Source organism: Pelophylax lessonae (assembly GCF_965119305.1).
Source record: "Pelophylax lessonae genome assembly, chromosome: 13".
NCBI lineage: Eukaryota > Metazoa > Chordata > Amphibia > Anura > Ranidae > Pelophylax > Pelophylax lessonae.
This window is the reverse complement of record NC_138780.1, coordinates 96,406,248-96,428,371: the sequence shown is the minus strand read 5'-3', so window position 1 is coordinate 96,428,371 and position 22,124 is coordinate 96,406,248. Positions and strand designations below refer to the sequence as shown.

Below are 22,124 nucleotides of genomic sequence, written 5' to 3'. Positions count from 1 at the left end.
GACTGGAGGCGAAAAACCTGAGAAACTAGAATCTACCAGTAGCTGTTGACAGTAAAAAAAAAAAAATCCTCAAATTCAAGCCAAAAATATATCAGAATGGAAACAGAGGAAACAGACATCCATTTTCTATTTACCTTACATTTTTTTGTATGCAGCAGCATACCCTAGATTTCTTACCATGAAGCTGTGTTCCTTATTCAACAATAAAGAAAAGACTGGAGAAAAGTTCAGCTTTTAGCATAATAAACCAACCCAATATGACCACACTGCAGTCAATGAAAGGCAAACATTTCAGAATGTCACCTGCACACAGAATTATGTACTGAATAGTAGAGATGGCCATACATGGATCTTCATTCCTTGCATAGCCGCTCTCGTTTATGAAAGGTCATTCTATCGATCGACTTCTCATGAACTTGCTTGTTTGTAAATGTGGGCTCTATCCGTGCATGCAGCAAATCGGTTGCAGTGCAGATCAGTGTATTCTGATAGTGGGGGAGTCTCGCAGTCAGAATACAATGACACAGTGGGGAGGATTCCTACATTCGCACTGAATGGCTAAACAGAAAAACCATGCAAGGCCAGCTTAAGACCTCAACATGCATTTCAGTGTCCTGCAGAGAGAACGACACAGCAAAATAGGACATCTTAGATAAATGCATTCCTCCAAAGACGACCTTAAAAACATACCTGACATTTATTTTCAAAACAAAATAAAGCATATTGTTAAGGTAAAACAAATAAAAATACATATGTAGTACACCCTTGTGAATTTTTCAATGTTTTACTGATTTGAAGACTATGGAAGTACAGGAAAAATACCTGTTGATTGTCCTGTTGTGGGCTAACAACACACTGCAAGTTGTATTGATGCCATAAACAGTTGTCTTTTGCTTAAGTACTCCACTACTCCCATATTCAATTCTCTACAACATAAAGGCTAATCATTCTGTAGTCCAAGACAAGGACTAATAGGCACTTTGAAATAACACAGCAAGCGTGTAGGACGCATGAGACAGCTCAGTTTTTGACAAGATCAGCAGTTTTTTTCTGCACTTAACAGATACAAAAAAACTGGAGAACGAAGAACTTACTGTGAAATCCTTTTCTCTGAGGTCATTGACGGAAGCAGCAGCTATGCTTCTTGACCATTGGGTTACGCGCCATCCACAGGAGTAGTACTAGGCAGTGAAAAAAATTCACTGACACGCCTACAGGGGCTGTCCTTTCCGACACACACACACACACACACACACACACACACACACACACACACACACACACACACACACACACACACACAAGCCAGTTTCGTAGCAAGCAGTGAAAAAGACTACACACACCATCCCCAAACAGAGGGACGGGTGCTGCGTCTGTCAATGGACTCAGAGAAAAGGATTTTACTGTAAGTTTTTACAAAAATCCAGTTTTCTCTATAGTCCATTGACAAAGTATCAATGCTTCTTGACCATTGGGACATCCCAAAGCAGTTTAAACATGAGGGGTGGGAAGAAGGCAACCAAAAACAGTTAACGCATTTCCAAAAAGGCTAAAATGTAACCAACTGGGTAACAAGCTCAACCAGGAACAGCAAAAGCTTACCCAAAAAGAAAAAATTAACCCCTGGAAGAGAAAAAAAATGATTCTCTTCAAACAGCAGCCTGCAAAACCTTGCGGCCATAGGAGGCATCCCAAGATGCCAATAAATCTACCTTGTAGGATTTTGAAAAATGTATGCACGGAAAACCAGGTCGCCGCCTTACATACTTGAGTAACAGAGGCCTGAAGGCGAAAAGCCCAAGAGGCACTGAGCGCCCTAGTAGAATGCGCTTTCATAGGGAAAGGAGGACCCTGACCCTTCAATGAATAGGTCTTTACGACCGTCTGCCTAATTCATCTGGATATAGTAGCAGCAGATGCAGCCAAACCCTTACAAGATCCCTCAGTAAGGACAAAAGAATGTGATTTCCGAAAGGACTCCGTGACCGATAGGTAAACCCTGATCGCCCGAATCACATCCAGAGAATACAATGCAATTTCCTTGGGATACTCCGGCTTAGGACAGAGCGAAGGCAAAACAATGTCTTCATTTAAATGGAAATCAGACCCCACCTTAGGAAGAAAAGACGGATTAGGTCGGAGAACCACCTTAACTTTGTAGACGACCAATAAGGCGAATGACAGGAAAGCGCAGCCAACTCAGACACTCTGCAGGCAGAAGTAAAAGCCACCAAAAAGGCAACCTTCTGAGATAACGAAAGCAGAGAAAGGTCTCTAATATTCTCAAAAGGAGGCTTTTGAAGAACAGATAAAACCAAATTCAGATCCCACTGAGGCAACGGGGGATCTTCTCGGAGGAGCCAGATGACGCACCCCTTGAACAAAGGTGCGGATCAAAGGATTTGCAGCCAACAGACGTTGGCAATATACCACCATGGCCGACACCTGCCCCTTTATTGTGCCCAAGGCTAACCATTGCTCAACTCCTTTCTGCAAGAAAACCAAGACCCTCGCAACCGAAAACAAGCAAGGGTGCAAAGTTTGAGATTCACACCGCTTTTCTCCCCTGAAAGAGAACAGTAATTCTCTTCAGCAAACAGCAGCCTGCAATACCTTGCGGCCAAAGGAAGCATCCGAGGATGCCATCACATAAATCTTGTAGAATTTTGTAAAAGTGTGCACAAACGACCAGGTCGCCGCTTCACACACCTGAGCCACAGAAGCCTGATGGCAAAAAGCCAGAGAGGCACTCTGCGCTCTAGTAGAATGTGCCCTCACAAGGAAAGGAGAAACCTGACCCTTCAGTGAATAGGCCTGAATAATAGTCTGTCTGATCCATTTCAATATGGCTGCCACAGATGCAGCCGAACCCTTTTGAGATACCTCAGGAAGGACGAACAGGGAATCAGACGTCTGAAAGGATTCCGTGGCCGACAGGTAAAGCCTGATCGCCCGGACCACATCCAGAGAATGCAAAGCAAATTCCTTGGGATGCTTGGGCTTTGCACAAAGCAAAGGCAAGACAATATCTGCATTGAGGTGGAAAGCCGACATCACCTGAGGCAGGAAAGATTGGTTAGGTCACAGAACAACCTTATCCCTATGAACGACCAGATATGGCGAGCGACAAGACAGAGCCGCTAACTCAGACACCCTGCGAGCAGAGGTGATAGCCACCAGAAAGGCAACTTTCTGAGACAACAAAGGCAGAGAGATCTCCTTGAAATTTTCAAAGGGAGGTTGTTGCAGAACAGACAAAACCAAATTCAGATCCCACAGAGGTAAAAGGAGATCTCCTCGGCGGAGCCAGATGACGCACCCCTTGAATAAAGGTGCGAATCAAGAAATTAGTCGCCAAGGGACGTTGGAAGTAAATGGCCAAGGCCGACACCTGACCTTTAATTGTGCCCAGAGCCAAACTTTGTTCCACTCCTTTCTGCAAGAAATCAAAGACCCTCGCCACCGAAAAGGAATGAGGATGCAACCCTTGCAACTCACACCAGGCAATATACGTCTTCCAAGTCAGATGATAAATTTTCCTGGAAGTCGCCTTCCTAGCTCTCAACAAGGTAGGAATCACAGCATCAGAGAGACCTCTGTCTCTCTCAACACCTGGCCTTCAACCGCCAAGCAGTTAAAGCCAGCGACTTCTAAAGCAAGATGGAAGGTCGGTCCTGACAGTAGATCTTCTCTCAGAGGCAGCCGCCATGGATGCTCGATGGCCATCCTCACCACATCTGCGTACCAAGACCGGCGAGGCCAGTCTGGCGCTACTAGGATCACTTGCACCGTCTCTACTGCCAACCTGCGGAGGAACCAAGACAACAGTTATAGTGGAGGAAAGGCACAGATCAGCCGATAATGGCTCCAAGGCACCACCAGTGCGTCCGCGGCGTCGGCCAGAGGATCTCGAGCCCTGGCCACAAACCGCTCTACTTTTCTGTTTAGAAGAGATGCAAACAGATACACCTCCGGAGTTCCCCATCGGGCACACAGGAGGCGAAAGACCTCCGGATGCAGGGACCATTCTCCCTGACCCAGAGCCTGACAGGTAATCCACCTGGCAGTTCTCCACCCCTGGAATATGAACTGCTGAAAGAGCCGAAAGGTGCGCCTCGGCCCAGGTCAGAATCTCGGGCACTTCCTTGGCCGCCCGAGCACTCTTGGTGCCCCCTTGGTGATTGATGTAAGCCACAGCCGTGGCACTGTCGGTTTGAACTCGAACCAGGAGACCCTCTAACCGAGACGTCCAATGGAACAGGCAGAGCTTGATCGCCCTGAGCTCCTAGACATGGACTCGTCTCTACCGATCAACCGTCGACCATGTTCCTTCATGCAGAGGAGGATTTGTCAGTGAACCGGACTGACCGCCCTTAGGCTTAACCGACCAAAACTTCTTGTTTCCTCCTGAGGCTCTGAATGATTTGCCTTTATCCTGCGCCCCCGAGGCACGAAAAAGCCCCCGGTGAGCCTTAAAGCTCGTACACACTTGACGAAAATCGGACAAAATATCCTCAGATTTTTCTCTCTCTTGCTCAGCGTTCATTACCGTTTTTAGTTGACAGTGCATAATGTTCACAAAATGACTCGTCCAATTTTTTTTTTTTTTTTTTGGGTCGTTTCGTATTCGATTTTTCACAGACGTATTGCATACACATTAAACGAAAATTGGTCGTGCAGGGGACGGACGATAAAAATATTGGCGTTTGTCCCTCCGTATTTTTAGTTGAAAATGTCGGCATCGGCTGCTGAAAGTTGTGTATACACTAGCCGAATCGTACGATTTTACCTCGGACAGGAATTTTCGGCAGATTTTCTACTAGTGTGTACCCCACTTTAAAGGAAGGCCCTCGCTTACTGCGAGGCGCCTTACCTTTTGAGGATTGAGGGAGCAGAGTACTCTTTACCCCTGTTAGGCCCTTGATTAACTCATCCAAGGAGTCGCCAAAGAGGCGTGTTTACCCAAAAAGGGAAGGTCAGCCACTGCCTTCTTAGAAGCCTGGTCCGCCGACCAGCTCTTCAGCCACATGATGCGGCGTAATGCGACCCCTATCGCAGACATTCTGGCAACCAGAGGGGCCTCGTCCAGGGCCGCATCACACAGGTACACCATGGCCGGGACCATTTTATCCGTGAGTTCAATTAGAGTCGGAGGAACCGACTCAGACTACAGGTTGCTCTTAAGCACCTTGATCCATTCCGTAAGCGTCTGAGCAACTAAGACGGAGACGAACACGGGTTTGAGCAGCGAACCTGCCACCAAGAATAGGTGGTGGGAAAGTGCCTCTGTATGCCTGTCCAACGGGTCTTTAAAACCCAGGGAATTTTCCATGGGTACCACAGTTGATTTATTCAACCGGGAAACAGTGTGATCCACCTTAGATGACACTGTCCAGCGAGTGGAAACAGAGTCCGCAAAAGGATAACGGCGCAGAAAGCGCTTGGGCACCACCAACATGTGCTTAATGCACCGCCATTGCTCATTCACGATTTCGTGAAAGTCCTCAGGACAAGGAAAAACCTGACCCGCCTTCTGGGCTTTGCGGGAGCCGAAGACAACCAGCTTTCCTGACTGTGTGGGCTCATTATCCAGTTGTAATGTTTCCCTCACTGAACGAATCAGTGCTTCTACCAGAGCGTGTTCCTGCGCTGCGGCTGAGGAGGACTCATCCTCCTCATATTCTGACTGAGGAAAGGGATCCCTCAGGGGGAGCGTTGTCCATGGCAACCATATCAGGCTCTGAATCAGAGGACTGAGAGGGCATAGGCCTTTTTTGAGTAGCAACTTGTTTCATTGGACGCCAGAGTTTCTAAGACTGCAGACAGACCCCAGAGAAGGTGAACCGGATACAAATAAGTTCAGAAGGGAAATTTCCACTTTGGGACTCCATTTTAAGCAATACCAATATTGAGTACACTGGCCCTTTAAATATTGCGATCACGGTCCGCATCGCTATACCGTGCTATAGCCGGTATCCTGACAGGAGCCAATTGTGTCCGAGGAATGTTAAAAGGACTAAAAAACCCCTTAATACTAGCCAACCTGGATAAGTAAACCGCTCTGTCAGTCTGTCAACAGCCAGTGAAAACTCCATACAAAAAAATCAGAAATACAGTCAAAATGGTCGCCGCCCATAAAGCGCGGTTGCTCACACTTAAGATGGCGCCTGAAAACGGCACCAAACACACAGGGAAACCAAGAAAATGGCTGCTGCCCTTATAGATATGCAGCTCTATGGCCATACTTAAAATGGCGGCCAAAAACGGCGCCAGCGGTCGGGAGCCCAGGCAATGAGGCCTTCGCGGGGACCTCCCAGAACAATGTAACATTGCCACACCCCTTCCCCCTGGAAGTAGTCGCCACTATAGTGCCCCCAGCGGGAGCAGGGAGGGCACGACATGTCCTGACAGACCATGGGGATATTTTAGGAAACTCAGCCCTTTTATCCCCAGGAGTGGGGACACAGCTCCCCCACAGGCATCTTTCCCAGGGACACGGGGGGGCTTGTTACGCTCCGCTCTGATACAGCTCGCCTGGTGCTGCCAGCCTAGAGGGGTACGCTGTAACATAGGGTGTTCCAGGTTGAGGCGTCCGGGCGAAAGCATCTGTTCGCAGGCTCGTCCCCATCCGTCGGGGCTCTTTCGTTGCAAGGCCTGGGCGGACCACTAACCTGCTCACGCTCGTTGGCCAGGCTGGGAGACTGTAAGGATCTAGATTATCCAGTGCGAAACCTCAGCCCGGCTGTCGCTTGTAGTTCGCCAGGAGGATCCCAACACTAGCTAGCGATATGAATGTGTGTGAAGGTGCGCTGGTATTCAATGAGTGAAAGCTGCTACCTGAACTGTGCTTCAGTGAATAGGATGTGTAAATAATAGGTGCGCTAAAACAATATGATGCATAAACAAATATACAAATAATGCACAATTGCATAAAGTGATGAAGTGAGATCAATGTGATATCAATGGTTGAAAGTCCAAAATCCCACTGAGTGCCTTGGATAAACTCAAAACTTATAAGTGCAAAAAACTCTTAAAAATGTTGTGCATTCCCAAAGTCCACAAGAGCTCCAAGTGTTGAAGGTTGAAAAGGTGCACTGTATATGGCCGGTGCTCTATAGTGAAAAATCCCACCACCAACACGCTATCCTCCTTACCAAATGCAATGAATTGGAAAGCAAAATTCATTAGATGCTGTTGGGAGGGAGGAATCAAAATCACCACCCTGTGAAAATGCAGGATAGGCCTCTTACCAAAAATCAGGTAACTCAGCGCAGGGAATATACATAGGTGATGCCTTTTCAATCTGTAGTGATCGGTGGCTGTTTTCTCTAATGATCCGTCTCGTTACTGACTCTCCAGGTTAAACATGGGCATGATGTAAGAAAAAACATATGCAGACCATGGCGTGATATCCCCGGGATAATTTAATGAATAACAAGTATTGCACTTACATTCAATATGGAAAACAGTGGCGACAATACAGACTGGTTGCCTGACTCGGCTGCAGACCGAGCAGTGCTGGACGTCCGTGGCGGCGCGACACGCCTCCTCTCTGACGGCGTTTCCTCTCAAACGGGCTTCTACTGAGATAGCCCTCCTATCTCAGTAGAAGCCCGTTTGAGAGGAAACGCCGTCAGAGAGGAGGCGTGTCGCGCCGCCACGGACGTCCAGCACTGCTCGGTCTGCAGCCGAGTCAGGCAACCAGTCTGTATTGTCGCCACTGTTTTCCATATTGAATGTAAGTGCAATACTTGTTATTCATTAAATTATCCCGGGGATATCACGCCATGGTCTGCATATGTTTTTTCTTACATCATGCCCATGTTTAACCTGGAGAGTCAGTAACGAGACGGATCATTAGAGAAAACAGCCACCGATCACTACAGATTGAAAAGGCATCACCTATGTATATTCCCTGCGCTGAGTTACCTGATTTTTGGTAAGAGGCCTATCCTGCATTTTCACAGGGTGGTGATTTTGATTCCTCCCTCCCAACAGCATCTAATGAATTTTGCTTTCCAATTCATTGCATTTGGTAAGGAGGATAGCGTGTTGGTGGTGGGATTTTTCACTATAGAGCACCGGCCATATACAGTGCACCTTTTCAACCTTCAACACTTGGAGCTCTTGTGGACTTTGGGAATGCACAACATTTTTAAGAGTTTTTTGCACTTATAAGTTTTGAGTTTATCCAAGGCACTCAGTGGGATTTTGGACTTTCAACCATTGATATCACATTGATCTCACTTCATCACTTTATGCAATTGTGCATTATTTGTATATTTGTTTATGCATCATATTGTTTTAGCGCACCTATTATTTACACTAGCTAGCGATAGTGAGTAAAGATAAATAAACTTAAACATTCTCAAAAGAAAATAAATACTGAGACCAAAGTGCCAGCAGGGAACCTAGGTCCTACTCCAAAGCTAGGCAGCAAGAAACTGATTCTATGAGCAGGTGTGTCTGGGGTCATGTAGATAGGACGGCCCCTAAAGGAGTGCCTAGTGAAAGCTTTCACTGCCTGGGCTACTCCCGAGGAGGGGGAACATAACCCATTAGTGAAGAAACTTCCAGAGCTGCGTCTGTCAGAGGACGTAAGAGGAAAAAAAGGCATCAGTTTGATTTGGGTACAGTGTCGCACGACAGCACAATTTTTAGTTAAAGTAATGCAGTGCCGAATTGCAGAAAATGGCCTGGTCATTAAGGGGCAAATCCTTCTGGTCCAGAAGTGGTTAATAAAATATTACTCTCCAAAGATGGAGAGAAAAAAAGAAAGGTTATTGGCAGGATCCTAACAAAGAGATCAGATAAAATGTAAAAAAATGGATTTTTGTAAAATCTTACCGTAAAATCCTTTTCTCTTAGCTCATCGACAGACGTAGTCCTCGGTGATACACCACCTTCGGGTTATGTTACCTCCGCAGGAGCAGGACTAGGCAGGAAATTAAAAAGCTCTGGCCACACCCTAGGGGCAGTCCCAGAGGGTATATCCTCTCTCTCCCTGCCTCAGCAAATCAGTTATGTGAAAAAGCAGTGCTTAGAGAATTTAACCCAACCCAACTCCAAAACAGAGGGGCGGGGACTACGTCTGTCGATGAGCTAAGAGAAAAGGATTTTACGGTAAGATTTTACAAAAATCCATTTTTCTCTAGCGCTCATCGACAGACGTAGTCCTCGGTGATACACCACCTTCGGGACGTCCCAGAGCAGTATCACAACTGAGGGGTGGGAAAATGGAAATCAAATCCCAATCTAGAAGGCCCAACCGGTGCCAACTAGAAGTTTACAATGCTCATCCTTAATGATGAGACTCAACCAAAAAAAGAGAAAACAATTTTTTTTTTTTTTTTTTTCAAACAGAAAAAAAACCCTCGAGGTAGACCACCGGTCTCCTCAAATTGCGGCCTGCAAAACCTTGCGGCCAAATGAGGCATCCGCCGATGCCGTCACATCAATTTTATAGAATTTTGTAAAGGTATGTACCGACGACCAGGTGGCCGCCTTACATACCTGGACCACTGACGCCTGATGGCGAAAGGCCCAGGAAGTACTGAGCGCTCGAGTGGAGTGCGCCCTAACAGGGAACGGAGGACTCTGACCCTTAATAGAATAAGCCTGTACCACCGTTTGTCTAATCCATTTGGCAATGGTCGCGGCAGATGCAGGCAAACCCTTTCTGGGGCCATCCGTGATCACAAAAAGTGAATCCGTCTTACGGAATGATTCCGTAGCTTTCAGGTATACCCTGATTGCCCGAACCACATCTAAGGAATGCAACGCATGTTCCCGATGATGCTTGGGCTGAGGACACAAGGAAGGTAGTACAATATCTTCATTCAGATGAAAATCTGAAACCACCTTGGGAAGAAAAGATGGCTTAGGATGAAGTACTACCTTATCCCTATGAATCACTAGGTATGGTGACTGGCATGATAATGCAGCCAGTTCTGACACCCTGCGAGCAGAAGTAATAGCCACCAAGAAGGCCACCTTCTGGGATAATGTAAGCAAGGGAATCTCCCTGATGTTTTCAAAGGGAGGTTTCTGTAGAACCGACAAAACCAAATTAAGATCCCAGGGCGGTAAGGGCGCGCGGACTGGAGGAGCCAGGTGCCGCACCCTCTGGATGAAATTCCGCACCAAGGATTTGGTAGCTAAAGGCTTCTGAAAGAAGATTGCTAATGCTGAAACTTGACCCTTGATGGTGCTCAAGGCTAGCTTCTGCTCAACCCCTTGTTGCAAAAAGGCCAATATTCGAGTCACCGAATAGGTACGTGGAGGAAATCCTAAAGATTCGCACCACGCAATATAAGTCTTCCATGTGTGATAATAGACTTTGCTGGAAGTCGCTTTCCTTGCTTTAATAAGGGTAGGAATGACTGAAGTAGACAAACCTCTGTCCTTCAGTACTTGGGTCTCAATGGCCAGGCCATTAAAACCAGCGACTGTAAAGCACGAAGGTAAATTGGTCCTTGAGACCACAGACACTCCCTGAGACGAAGTTCCCACGGAACGTCTGCGACTAACATGTCCAAGTCGGCCAGGCCGGCTTGAGGAGGCCAGCCTAGAATTTCTAGGACCACTGGCGCTGATTGGATCTGAACCAGGCGTCCCTAGAGCTATCTGGCCCCGACCATCCGAGAAAGTTTGGTCGTTTTCTGTTCCCACACATTTATCAGATACCTGATAGTTATCAGGAAAGGTGATCTTTTCTGGTTGAACCTCAGGGACCGAAGTCACCCGACTAGAGGCTACTTGGCCTATCTGGTCAACCAGATCCGATTCCTGTGAGGTATCGGGACTAATCTTAGGAAAAGGTAAAGGAAAAGATCTTTTCAGGGAACGGTAACTACCGCTTCCTGTGGTACTTAAATGTTGGAAGGGAAGAATCGCACCGGTAGTAGTGGTTGATGCTCGATCTAATGTCCTGAATACCGGTGAAAACGTCCCCCCACCCTGAAACCGGGTGGGGGCGCACCTTCAGGCTGTGTACTCCTTTGCTTCGGGTTTGGCTGGGTTGGTCCCCTTCTTGAACCCTCCTGGAGGAGTCTTGCCTTTCCCGCTAGTACCAGCCGGGCGCCCTTTATGGGCGGTAAAGAAAGGTCCTCGCTTGTTGCGAGGTCCCTTAGCTTTTGCAGCCTGTGGCAAAAAAGTGCTCTTGCCCCCAGTGGCATCCTTAATGATTTCATCTAGGTTGGCTCCAAATAGACGATTCCCCTGAAAGGGGAGATTGGTCAAGGTCTTTTTGGAACCTAAGTCAGCTGACCAGCATTTTAACCACAGCACACGTCTGAGGATCACTGCTAACTTAGATGCATGCCCTAATAGGGGAGTAGTGTCCAAGGCTGCGTCACAGATAAACCGTAGCCCTTGTATGATCTGTTCCATCAAATCAGATGTCTCCTGGGGAATATCTTTTCCCCTAAGATCTTGGCGTACCATTTTCGCCCATTCCGTAAGTGTCTGGGAAACTAGACCAATAACGATTACTGGTCTAAATGCTGACCCTATCAGAGAAAAGATAGTGCGGGACTCTGCTTCTATCTTTCGATCCACCGGATCCTTAAAGGACGAAGTGTCCTCCACTGGAATAACCGTGGCTTTATTCAGCCTGGAAATAGGCGGATCCACGACTGGTGGTACCGTCCATTTCTTAATGATGGATTCCTCAAACGGATAGCGTCTAGCAATACGCTTGGAAATAGTAAAGGTACGTTTAGAATGCTCCCATTCTCCTTTAATCTGATTACCAAAACATTTAGGTACAGGAAAAGCCTTCGCTGTCTTGATGGGCTTATTAGTCCCAAAAGGCCTCTCTGTTTCAGTTGCCTCTGCCGGTAAAGCCTCAAGTTTTAAGGTTTCTTGCACTGCCACAACTAGTGCGTCCACCAATGCTTCTTCCTGAATTATAGCAAGAGAAGAAGCGTCCTCCTCACTGTCTGAGGGGGCTTTACCTGGGATAACAGCCCTTGCAGAGGAACCTGCAACTGCCGTGACCATCTCTGAATCTGAGTCAGAGGTGTCAGATGGTATAGGGGTAGGCGGGGGTCGCTTCCTTGACCCCCGTCCCTGACAGGCCGCCTCCACCCGAGCCACCATAGACTCCAAAATTGCTGTAAATGACTCTACACTCTGTGCACCGGCGGGTCCCGTGGCCCCCTCGAGGGAAACAGGTGGGGGAATATGTGTGGCAGGGTCCATGATAATTCCAGTCACTTCCTGGATAATATAATTCAAAAATAAAAAACTTTTTTTTTTTTTTTTTTCAGACCCCCAGCGCCACAAAAGCCCCTTAGTGTTACCTGCTAGGGATCCCTATCGATCGAGAGAGAGAGAGAGAGATAGACCCCCAGGCTCACCACTTGATGCTCAGAGTTTAACTGCAACAGGTTACAGCGCTGTCTTGACAAACAGGAAGTCTTTTGGCTGGCTGCCCAGGAAGAAAGGAGGCGGCTCCGCCCCTCTGCACGCCTTCCGGCGCCTCCCCCAAGCTCCACGAGGTGTTTGGATCACCTCAAACATGGCCGCCCCCATGCTGGAGACACGAGGCTACGCCAAAATGGCGGCTCGTGCGATCCAGCAAAAAAAAATGGCGGCGGTCTGTACTGAATAGCGGTGTGCTGCAGGGCCCACAACACTCTCTCTGCATGGGGATATGGCGTGGTTGGCGGTACCGGCCCTGGCGGACCGCATGGCCATTCGGGAGGCCTGCTAATAGCTGGAGATCTGATTAGGAAGGCAGTCTACATGTCCGTGGCTTCTGACTGGTAGGTAGCTTATTCTTAACACCGTAAGATTCCCAGAATGCCACAGATTACATCTTTTTAACATGTATACAATTAGATTGTTAGCTCCCAAACCAAGCCTCCTGGCTTTTTGCACATAAAATCACACTCAAAGTAGGAGGATCTGTGTCATGTTATAGAATAGAGAGGGACTCTATCTTACCATACAGAGAGGGGCCCGCGTTCACCACAAGACCCGTCAGGGGAAAAGGGGGAACATACTACTCACCATACCGGAACCAGGCGGGCACCAACTCCTGACAGTACCCCTCTCCACCGGGGCGGGAGGGCTGTCGACCGATACGGACGCCGTGACTCATGGTCTTTGGCGTTTCAGTGAGACGTTTAACTCGCGTGGACAGTCCTTTAATGGGACTTTGTCGCGGCCGACCCAGCGCGGAGCTATGGCCTGCACGCGCTCGTAGGCTGAACTGGGGTGACCACCGGATCTCAACATCCAGCCCGTCGCCCAGTTCAGCTTTCTTGCTTGAAGATCTCAAAGGAACACTGGAGAAAAAAAGCTGTCTAAAAAATCCTTTAAGAAAAAATTCTTGCCAGGACCTAAGATCCCAGCAAGGTATCTAGGTCCTTACTCCTAACTAGACAGAAAATAACTGATTTGCTGAGGCAGAGAGAGAGAGGATATACCCTCTGGGACTGCCCCTAGGGTGTGGCCAGAGCTTTTTAATTTCCTGTCTAGTCCTGCTCCTGTGGAGGCAACATAACCCGAAGGTGGTGTATCACCGAGGACTACGTCTGTCAATGAGCGCTAGAGAAATATATATAAGTAGATGTCAAAAAATGTTGAAGGACCTATATTTTCCTGGGTTCATCTTTCCATAAAACCCCTACTTCTGGTTCAAAAAAAGAGCAGAAGTGGTCAATGTCTGGTTTTAATAATTTTTTTTATTTCACTAAAACTTATATAATTTTTTTTTTTTTGGACTAGTTTCTCTTCAGTATTTTTTTGGGCACATTAAAATCCCCATTTTCCTCGTCTGCTGGGATTTGTCCCTATCCCCCCCTCCTTTTTGGGGGTTTCCCCTTTTCCCACCATCTCCCCTTCCCTGTCAGACTTTGCATATTTATAGGTTTATTTAGTTTTTAGGGGATTGTGCCAGAATTGTAGAGACAGATACCAACTCTCCACCCAATTTCTGTAAGGAAAAAATTCCATTCAAAAATAAAAAAATTGGTAGGACCAGAGATCCCAGCAAGGAACTAGGTCCTTTCCCCTTACTAGGCAGAAAAAAACTGAACTAAAGCAGGAAGTGGGAGTATATCCCCAGGGACTGCCCCATAGGCGTGCTCAAGCTTTTCTCTGCCTAGTGTCCTACTCCTGTAGGGGGCAGCATAACCCTACAGTCATGAAGATGAAGAGCTGTGTCAGTCAATGAACGAAAGAGAAAAAGGCTTTTGAAGGCATACTAAACAAAATAAAACAGAGCAAATAAGAGAAGTTAATGGTTGGAGTTTACGCAGCAGCAACCTATTAAAAAGGCTAAGAGCCAAACAAAAAACATCCTACATACATAATGATGTGTGATCAATTGATGTTCTTTGAATTTTCTATTATTTTGATAACCAACATCCTAAAGGTTTCAGAAACTCACCATAACTTCCTCATATTCCTGTTCCTCCTGGTTGTCATCTTCATTTTCATCATCCTCTTCATCTGGTTCAGGAAGGTCTTCATCGTCATCCAACTCAGCCAGAAGAGTGCTTGCCCGACAACTGTCCAGGAAATCTGCCAGCACAATTGTAAACAACTAAGTACAAATGCAGGCAAACACAGAACACCAGGCGCTTATAAAAAAAAAACAAAAAAAAAAAAACACCTTTGCATTGTTACAACAAACTTCAACGTTTTTAAATGGCAATACCAATGCATACATTTAAATGATCTGCTGGAGAGCGAATGCTTCTAGCCATCGTTTCAAGTTAGAACATGACTTTAAACTTCTTATCTGTCTCGTGAGTCAGATAGCTACCTTGATAATCTTCTGTGGAATTTCCTTAGCATAGAGCTTATTGGTCCCTCAATTAATGTTAGCCATGCAGGCCTAGTGGCAACAAAGCAGCCCCCACTGATAAGGCTCCATGCACACAGGGCGTCATAAAAACGAGCTCCCAAGCTGTTTGACGCCAAGTTGACTCAGACTTGTGGTGCGACTTGCGCTGTGAGAATCTTGAGGGGGAACTCCACTCCAAAATGGGGAAAAAAAAACGGAGTGGGGTTCCCCCCCCCCGGTTCCAAACCAGGCCCTTCGGGTCTGGTATGGAATTTGAGGGTAGCCCCATGCCGAAAAAACGGCGTGGGGCCCCCCACAAAATCCACACCAAACCCTTATTCGAGCATGCAGCCCGGCAGCCCAGGAAAGGGGAGGGGACGAGCGAGCGGCCCCACCCCCCTGGACCATACCAGGCCACACGCCCTCAACATGGGGGGTGTGGGTGCTTTGGGGCAGGGGAAGCTCTGCACCCCCCCATCCTAAAGCACCTTGCCCCCATGATGTGGACAAGGGCCTCATCCCCACAACCCTGGCCGGTGGTTGTGGGGGTCTGCGGGCAGGGGGCTCATCGGAATCTGCAAGCCCCCTTTAACAAGGGGTCCCCCCAGATCCCGGACCCCCTCCCTATGTGAATGGGTACATTGTACTCCTACCCATTCACCCCATAAAAGGCAGTGTATGTGAATAACGACAGGAGACATTTTGAAAAGTTTATTAAAAATCTTAATCCGGTCTTCTCAGCTCTGGTCTTCTCCTCTCCGCTCTTCTGCCTCCTCTAGTCTTCTGCTCTTTTGCCTCCTCTGGTCGTCTTCTTCCTCCGGTCCTCCTCCGACGCTGTCCCAGTGATTATGCCGGTCTCTGCAGGTTATTATATAGCCATTAGGGGCGTGCTCTCCCGGTGACGTAACTGGGAGGCCCCGTCCTTTGTGTCACCGATTACGTTGTCAGTGACAAAGGGGAGAGGCCTCCCGGTGATGTCACCGGGAGGCCACTCCCCTAATGGCTATATAATAAGCTGCAGATACCGGAGACCGGCATAATCACCGGGACAGCGTCGAAGGAGGACCGGAGGAAGAAGGAGACCAGAGGAGGCAAAAGAGCAGAAGGGCAAAAGAGCAGAAGACCAGAGGAGGCAGAAGAGCAGAAGGGCAAAAGAGCAGAAGACCAGAGGAGGCAGAAGAGCAGAAGGGCAGAAGAGCGGAGAGGAGAAGACCAGAGCTGAGAAGACCGGATGAAGATTTTTAATAAACTTTTCAAAATGTCTCCTGTAATTATTCACATACACTGCCTTTTATGGGGTGAATGGGTAGGGGTACAATCTACTCCATACCCATTCACATAGGGAGGAGGTCCGGGATCTGGGGGGCCCCCTTGTTAAAGGGGGCTTATAGATTCTGATGAGCCCCCTGCCCGCAGACCCCACAACCACCGGCCAGGGTTGTGGGGATGAGGCCCTTGTCCTCATCAACATGGGGGCAAAGTGCTTTGGGGTGGGGGGGTGCAGAGCCCCCCCTGCCCCAAAGCACCCACACCCCCCATGTTGAGGGCGTGTGGCCTGGTATGGTCCAGGGGGGGTGGGGCCGCTCGCTCGTCCCCTCCCCCTTCCTGCACTACCGGGCTGCATGCTCGGATAAGGGTCTGGTATGGATTTTGGGGGCTACCCTCAAATTCCAGACCAGACCCGAAGGGCCTGGTTTGGAACCTGGGGGGGAACCCCACGCCGTTTTTTTCCCCATTTTGGCGTGGAGTTCCTCCTCAAGATTCTCACAGTGCAAGTAGCAACGCAAGTCGGATCATCCTGATCCGACTTGTGGTGCGTCTTCCATTCAAATCAATAGGCTCCCATAGGGAACCATTGATTTTAAATGAAAGAAAAAAAACGTATAATGTGGCTTAACACACGTTAAACAACGTTATTCAGCCTTTAGCAGCGTCAGACGTTTTTGCAGCTCCAGAACGCACTGGTCCTGGGTTTTTTTTGCAGCTATTAAACGCCTATGCCACTTGGAGCTCCTAAAAGCTCTATGTGTGCATGAGGCCATAGAATAACATGGATGGGCATTCTGCAGCTGCAAAAAAAAAAAAAAATGTCTGACGCTGCTAACAGCAGCTCCAAGAACGTCCAGTGTGCATGGGGCCTAAATGTCTTCCACTGTGCTTCACAGGACAGATGAAATTTAGGTGTGAAGTGTTTTGTTTTCTCAAAACAAATGTATCTTAAAATTAAGGGCTGGTTCATACCAGAACGCATACGTTTTTGCACGTTTTGTTTCTTACAGCCCATTCATTTCAATGGGCTGCCAAAAGCACGAAATGTGCATAGAGTACGACAGGCACGACTTTTATTGAAAAAAAAAAGTATCAAACGGTTTGATGGTCGCAAACGTGCTGCGTTTGGGATGCCATTACCAACTAATGGATCCCGTTCCGGTCCAACAAAGACGCATTCCAGTGTGGTAAGGGAAAAGCACACAGAAACATGCCTTTCCACACTGCATTCTGTTGTGATTGGGCCGTTTACATGGACAATAGGTTTTTTTTGTTTTTTCTTCTTTGGAACAGCAGTAGTTTCCTCCATGATGACCTTTTACAAACCTAGTCATTTTTTATGGTGTAGTTACAAAGATGTTATCAATTTTATCAGACAGCGACATTATCTTAGCTGCCACCCTGGGTTTAGTGTGGAAGATTGTGTGTTGTGGTCCTTGTACTGATCTTCACAGAACACCAATGGAGATTAGAAAGAGTGCTGAATGTCTCTATTTGTAAAGGGTCTGTGTATACAAAATTCTTCTACGATCTAAGTAAATTTTTTAAATAAGCCAGATTTCCTTTCAAAAAATCTGCTTTAAAAGGCAGTTTGACCTCATTACTACATAATACATAAACATCACTGTTTAAGTGGACATCTTGCTGGATTTTTCTGGGTTCGTGCTCTTAGGCCATCTTGATTGGCATAGCAAAAGCTTTGTGCTTGCAATTCTTTTAAATTTACTTTTAACTTCTACATTAAACTTGTTTAATAAAATACAGCAACTTAACGTGATGTCTGTTTACTAAATAAGACTTCAAGTTTTCTTGCTTCCGTATGAATAATGAGACATTATTGGGAATAGAACAATATACAGACAACAAAATCACAGCCCTGTGACTTAGGTACTACCAGAAAACACTACGGGATGACCTGCTGGGGTTAACAGATCAATTTGTTGGCAGATCTTCTCTATAACAAACCTTATGCTAATAAGCTATAGCCACAAATAGAGTCTGCATTTTGGATAGATGCAGATGGGTTTCGTACCGATGGATATAATTTACAGGAACCCAGAACTTCCACTGATTTGATAAGCCAAACAGCTCAAACAATATGCAATCTCACTACTGCAAGCAGAACTTCTAGAAAATAGAATACGCTAAGACCAGGAAAGCAGTAAGATTCCCTACTTACCATATAAGGAATACTCTGCCTCCTGGCCAGTGTCACTCTCACTGGAGGTGGAAGTCAGGCTGGTGGTCAAAGTATTGCTGAGTGAATGGCCCACAGAAAGGCCTGTGGTGGCTGTGGCTACATTACTGCTAGTGACACTAGAAGTGGACATTGTAACAGTTGATGTGGTTCCTGTTGTGGTCAGATTGGGAAAACTCTGAGCTCCCATGAGTGGAGAGGCTAAAAAGCAAAGCAAAACAAAAAATTTAGGATTCACAACAGTTTAACTAAGTAACGGCACATTTTTTTTATCCATTAACTAAATTGCTAACATATTAAAGTGGAATTCCAGCCTAAATCAAACTAGCCTTAAAGATGTTCTGCCCCCCCCCCTCCTCCTAAAATCTATGCATTTACTTGTTTTTGTTACAAAAAAAAAAAAGAAAAAGGATGCATATACTTACCTATTTTTTTTTTTTAGTACATTCTGATCTGGTTACGTGATCCCCTGTGTCAACCGGAGGTGGCTGCAGGGGAGGAGAGCGCACTAAATGACTGGTGACATCACCCATAGGCTCCTATGCCCAAGCCGTTGTCAGCGGTTCTTCCTTTCCCTTGCAGCCGTCGCTCACAGACACAAGGAAACCAGATAACGTGACTGGCCCAAAGTGGGCTGAAAATAGGTAAGTATATATACATTTTTTTAAACAGGTTAGTCAGAACAGATGTTAGGAGGGGGTAGGGGACATTTTAAAGAGTAGTTAGGTTTAAGCTGGATTTCTATTTTATATGTTGTCTGTGGCTCTGTGTTAAAAAAAATATATATATAAAACTTCTTTTAACACAAAGGTACAGATGAATTATAATAGTTATTTCTGGGTCAAACTCCCCCGTGTCAATACTCACTTGCAGAACTCACGGCATTTCGTCCAAGCGTGTTGGTGTTGTTATCGCTGCTGCTTCGACTAAGGTTCATATTGTTGGTGGCATTTGTCCTGGCGATGTTTGCAACCCTCCGTACAAAGGATTCAAGGCTTGATGTCTCTCGTGATGACAGGTTGGGAACACTAGCGCTGGAACTCATGGGAGCCCCTGCAGCCAACAGAGAACTGACTGAGAGCCTGTTGCTAGCAGAAGAACCAAGTGGTCTGGGAACAGCAGCCTCCTTGTTGCTGAGCTCTGACACAGAACTGACGTCGGGTGAGCTAATGCTCACCATGCCCATTGATATGGCAGGCGTTTCCCCGGTTTTCCGCTCTCCTCCCTCACCCACAGTTTCACCCCCCGTGGGGCATGTGGATGAACCAGAGGCTGCCGGGTTAGAAGACAGTACAAGGATGGGATCATGATGCAGGTCAGAAACTTGCTCCTCTGCCCTCCTCTCTGTCTTGGCACAGGTCAGACTCACATCACTGCTACTTGCCACGCTGCAGACGGAGCTGCTGCTACCCTTGCGACTGCAGGAGCCAGTCACACCGCCAGCAACCGTACAAGAGGAGGAGGAAGGCGGAGGGGCTTTGTCGGGGCAGTTGTTTTTCACCAGGCTGCTCCAGGAGGGTGGTGTGCCTGCAACAGTGGATGAAACAGGTTTGGATGACACTGAAGATTCTGGGTCATAACCTGGGGCCAGCTTGAGGTCAAACTTTCCTTCCGCGCCCATGCGGTAAGAGTTAGAGCCACCGGCATCCCATATGACATCAATCCAGCCTGGAAAGGGACAGTAGCGTGTAAGATGGAAAAGCAGACAGCAAAGAGCATTTGATTGGGATCACGCTAGAGTTCAAGCCACAGCAAGCACATTAACCCCACTCACCACCAACACCTATTTTAGGGGTATTAGGAAAACATGGACAAACTCATAGCAGCACAGTTAGTTGCTGTTATATGAATAAATTATATTATACCCAATAAAAAAGTGATTTTAGCAATTAAGTACTCTGCCAAACTTAAAGGCAAAAAGCAGACATTGTTAATTTTAGAACAAGCAGAAAGCAGAGATCAGCAGCAGAAGTAGAGTGAAAAAGACACTGCAAGATGAGATGTTAATTCTGGCCACCACAGCAAAATGAAGGAGTAAAAGAAAGACCTTTACTACCCAAAGCATTAGTCACTGTGCCATTGCAATGTTAAATGACCAGTAAACCTAAATAATAACTTGCTTTCTGGAAATATATTTGTGTTATACATTTGTGATGTAGAAAAAAAATGAATACAAGAGGAGATCATTTTTTATACACACAGTGGGGGGAACTTAAGCTGAAGGAAGATGGTATTACACTAAAAGCTAGCCATACTGGGCTTGATTTTGTCTTGTTTAGTCCATGGGCTGAACAAGAGAAAAGCAATTGATTCCCAGGAAGTCCCACTGCAGCTGTCTGAATATCGTGGCATTGTTGAAAAAGTGACTGCATCTGAAGAGTTGCAGTCACTTTCTGGCCAATAATCTTCCACCCAGCTTGACAAAAGTCAATTTTAAAAATTAACTGAGCGAGTGAAATACTACTAGCATGGCCATATATTGCTCAAATTTCAGTCAACTCAGCAGGATTTAGCTAAAAATTTGAGCTGTCCAGTCTTATGTGAAGATTTAAGATGCTAAGATTTTACACTCCTATTAACATTCTGCTCCCTACCAACCAAGAATTAATGGTAGAATGACACAGTAGAAGCTACCACTACTTATAACCAGAGGTGATATGAGAATAAGGGCAGCTGCATGCCACATGGGCGATTTCTTTGCTTGTACCTTTAAAACTTTTGCCCCACTAGTTTTAATTTCCAGTGATAATTGTACTACAAACAAACATTCTTGAGCATGTGCTAAAACACTCTCACCAACATCAACTATAGGAAAAAGTTTCAAAAGAAAACAGAAGGGTGCACCAGCCTTGAGCTTTACCTTCTTTACCTTAAGCCACCATTTTTTCATAAAAAGTAGATACAATATACTCACATACGACAACAGTCATAGGCAAATAAATCGCAAAAGTATTAACCTCACTAAGAGGACCTGGATGACAATCCAAAGCAGATGAAAAGAGCTACTGTGTTATGAGGGGTATACCCTCTTTTCAGAGCTAATCTATCTGCAGATTCTTAAATATATTATGGCTGCATAACATGCCAATAATTGGTCCTTGTCTGGGACCTATTATTGACATCTTATGTAGCAATACTATATATATATATTTATTAAGAATCAGCAGATAGGTTAGCTCTGACAAAGAGGGCATACAACTGGAATTCATTAGCTACTTGCATTTGCTGTGGTATGCATCCATGCCCACTTAATGAGGATAACGTTTCAGCGATTTATAGGTTTATGACTGTTGTCGTGTATGAGTATATTTCATGAACTTTTTATGAATAAGTGCTGCATTAAGGTAATGTACAAAGCTGGTATGCCATTTTTTATTTAGAATCAAGGATTTCTCCAATCTGAAGAGGGCAGCAATGTCGGAAGCTTACACGGTCACTTTATTGGAGTACAGAACCTACAAGTTCTTCTGTCTCAAGGATGATTTCTGCAATTACTACTGGTTCACATCTTAGAGCTGATGTTTTGTTCATTATTTCACTTACAGAGGAAAATTATCTACTAAAAGCTTTTTCTTAATATTAAGCTGGCTATACATGTTACAGTTTGAAAGTAAAATCACTGTACAATCTCATTTATAATCAGGGCCTTCTTTAATATTGATTGGACCCTGGACAAACATTTCTTCCACCCCCCTCCCCCATGCAATTTTGCTTTCCACCTGCGGTGGTGGTGGGTGGAATGGTATTCGTGGCAGTGGTGTGGGGGGGATGGGATCAGTAGCAGTGCTTGGGAGGGTGGGGGGGGGGGTGAGAGAAAAGTGAAAAGGGGGGGGGTTAGGGGATGAGCGAGAGATGGGG

At 46.4% G+C, this 22,124-nt stretch overlaps 1 protein-coding gene across 2 annotated transcripts in view; it reads right to left on the bottom strand.

The window, feature by feature from the left end:
- The window catches only part of HECTD1 (HECT domain E3 ubiquitin protein ligase 1), a 321,546-nt gene that overhangs the window by 52,667 nt on the left and 246,755 nt on the right, over positions 1-22,124 (bottom strand). The window contains exons 25-27 of one of the 2 annotated variants that reach the window (XM_082275332.1): positions 19,134-19,934; positions 18,249-18,467; positions 14,402-14,535 (exon numbers count right to left, since the gene is read on the bottom strand). In XM_082275332.1, coding sequence (XP_082131458.1) covers positions 14,402-14,535; positions 18,249-18,467; positions 19,134-19,934 — 1,154 coding nt within the window. The remainder of the gene's footprint in view (positions 1-14,401; positions 14,536-18,248; positions 18,468-19,133; positions 19,935-22,124) is intronic. The other variant, XM_082275333.1, reaches the window with a different exon arrangement.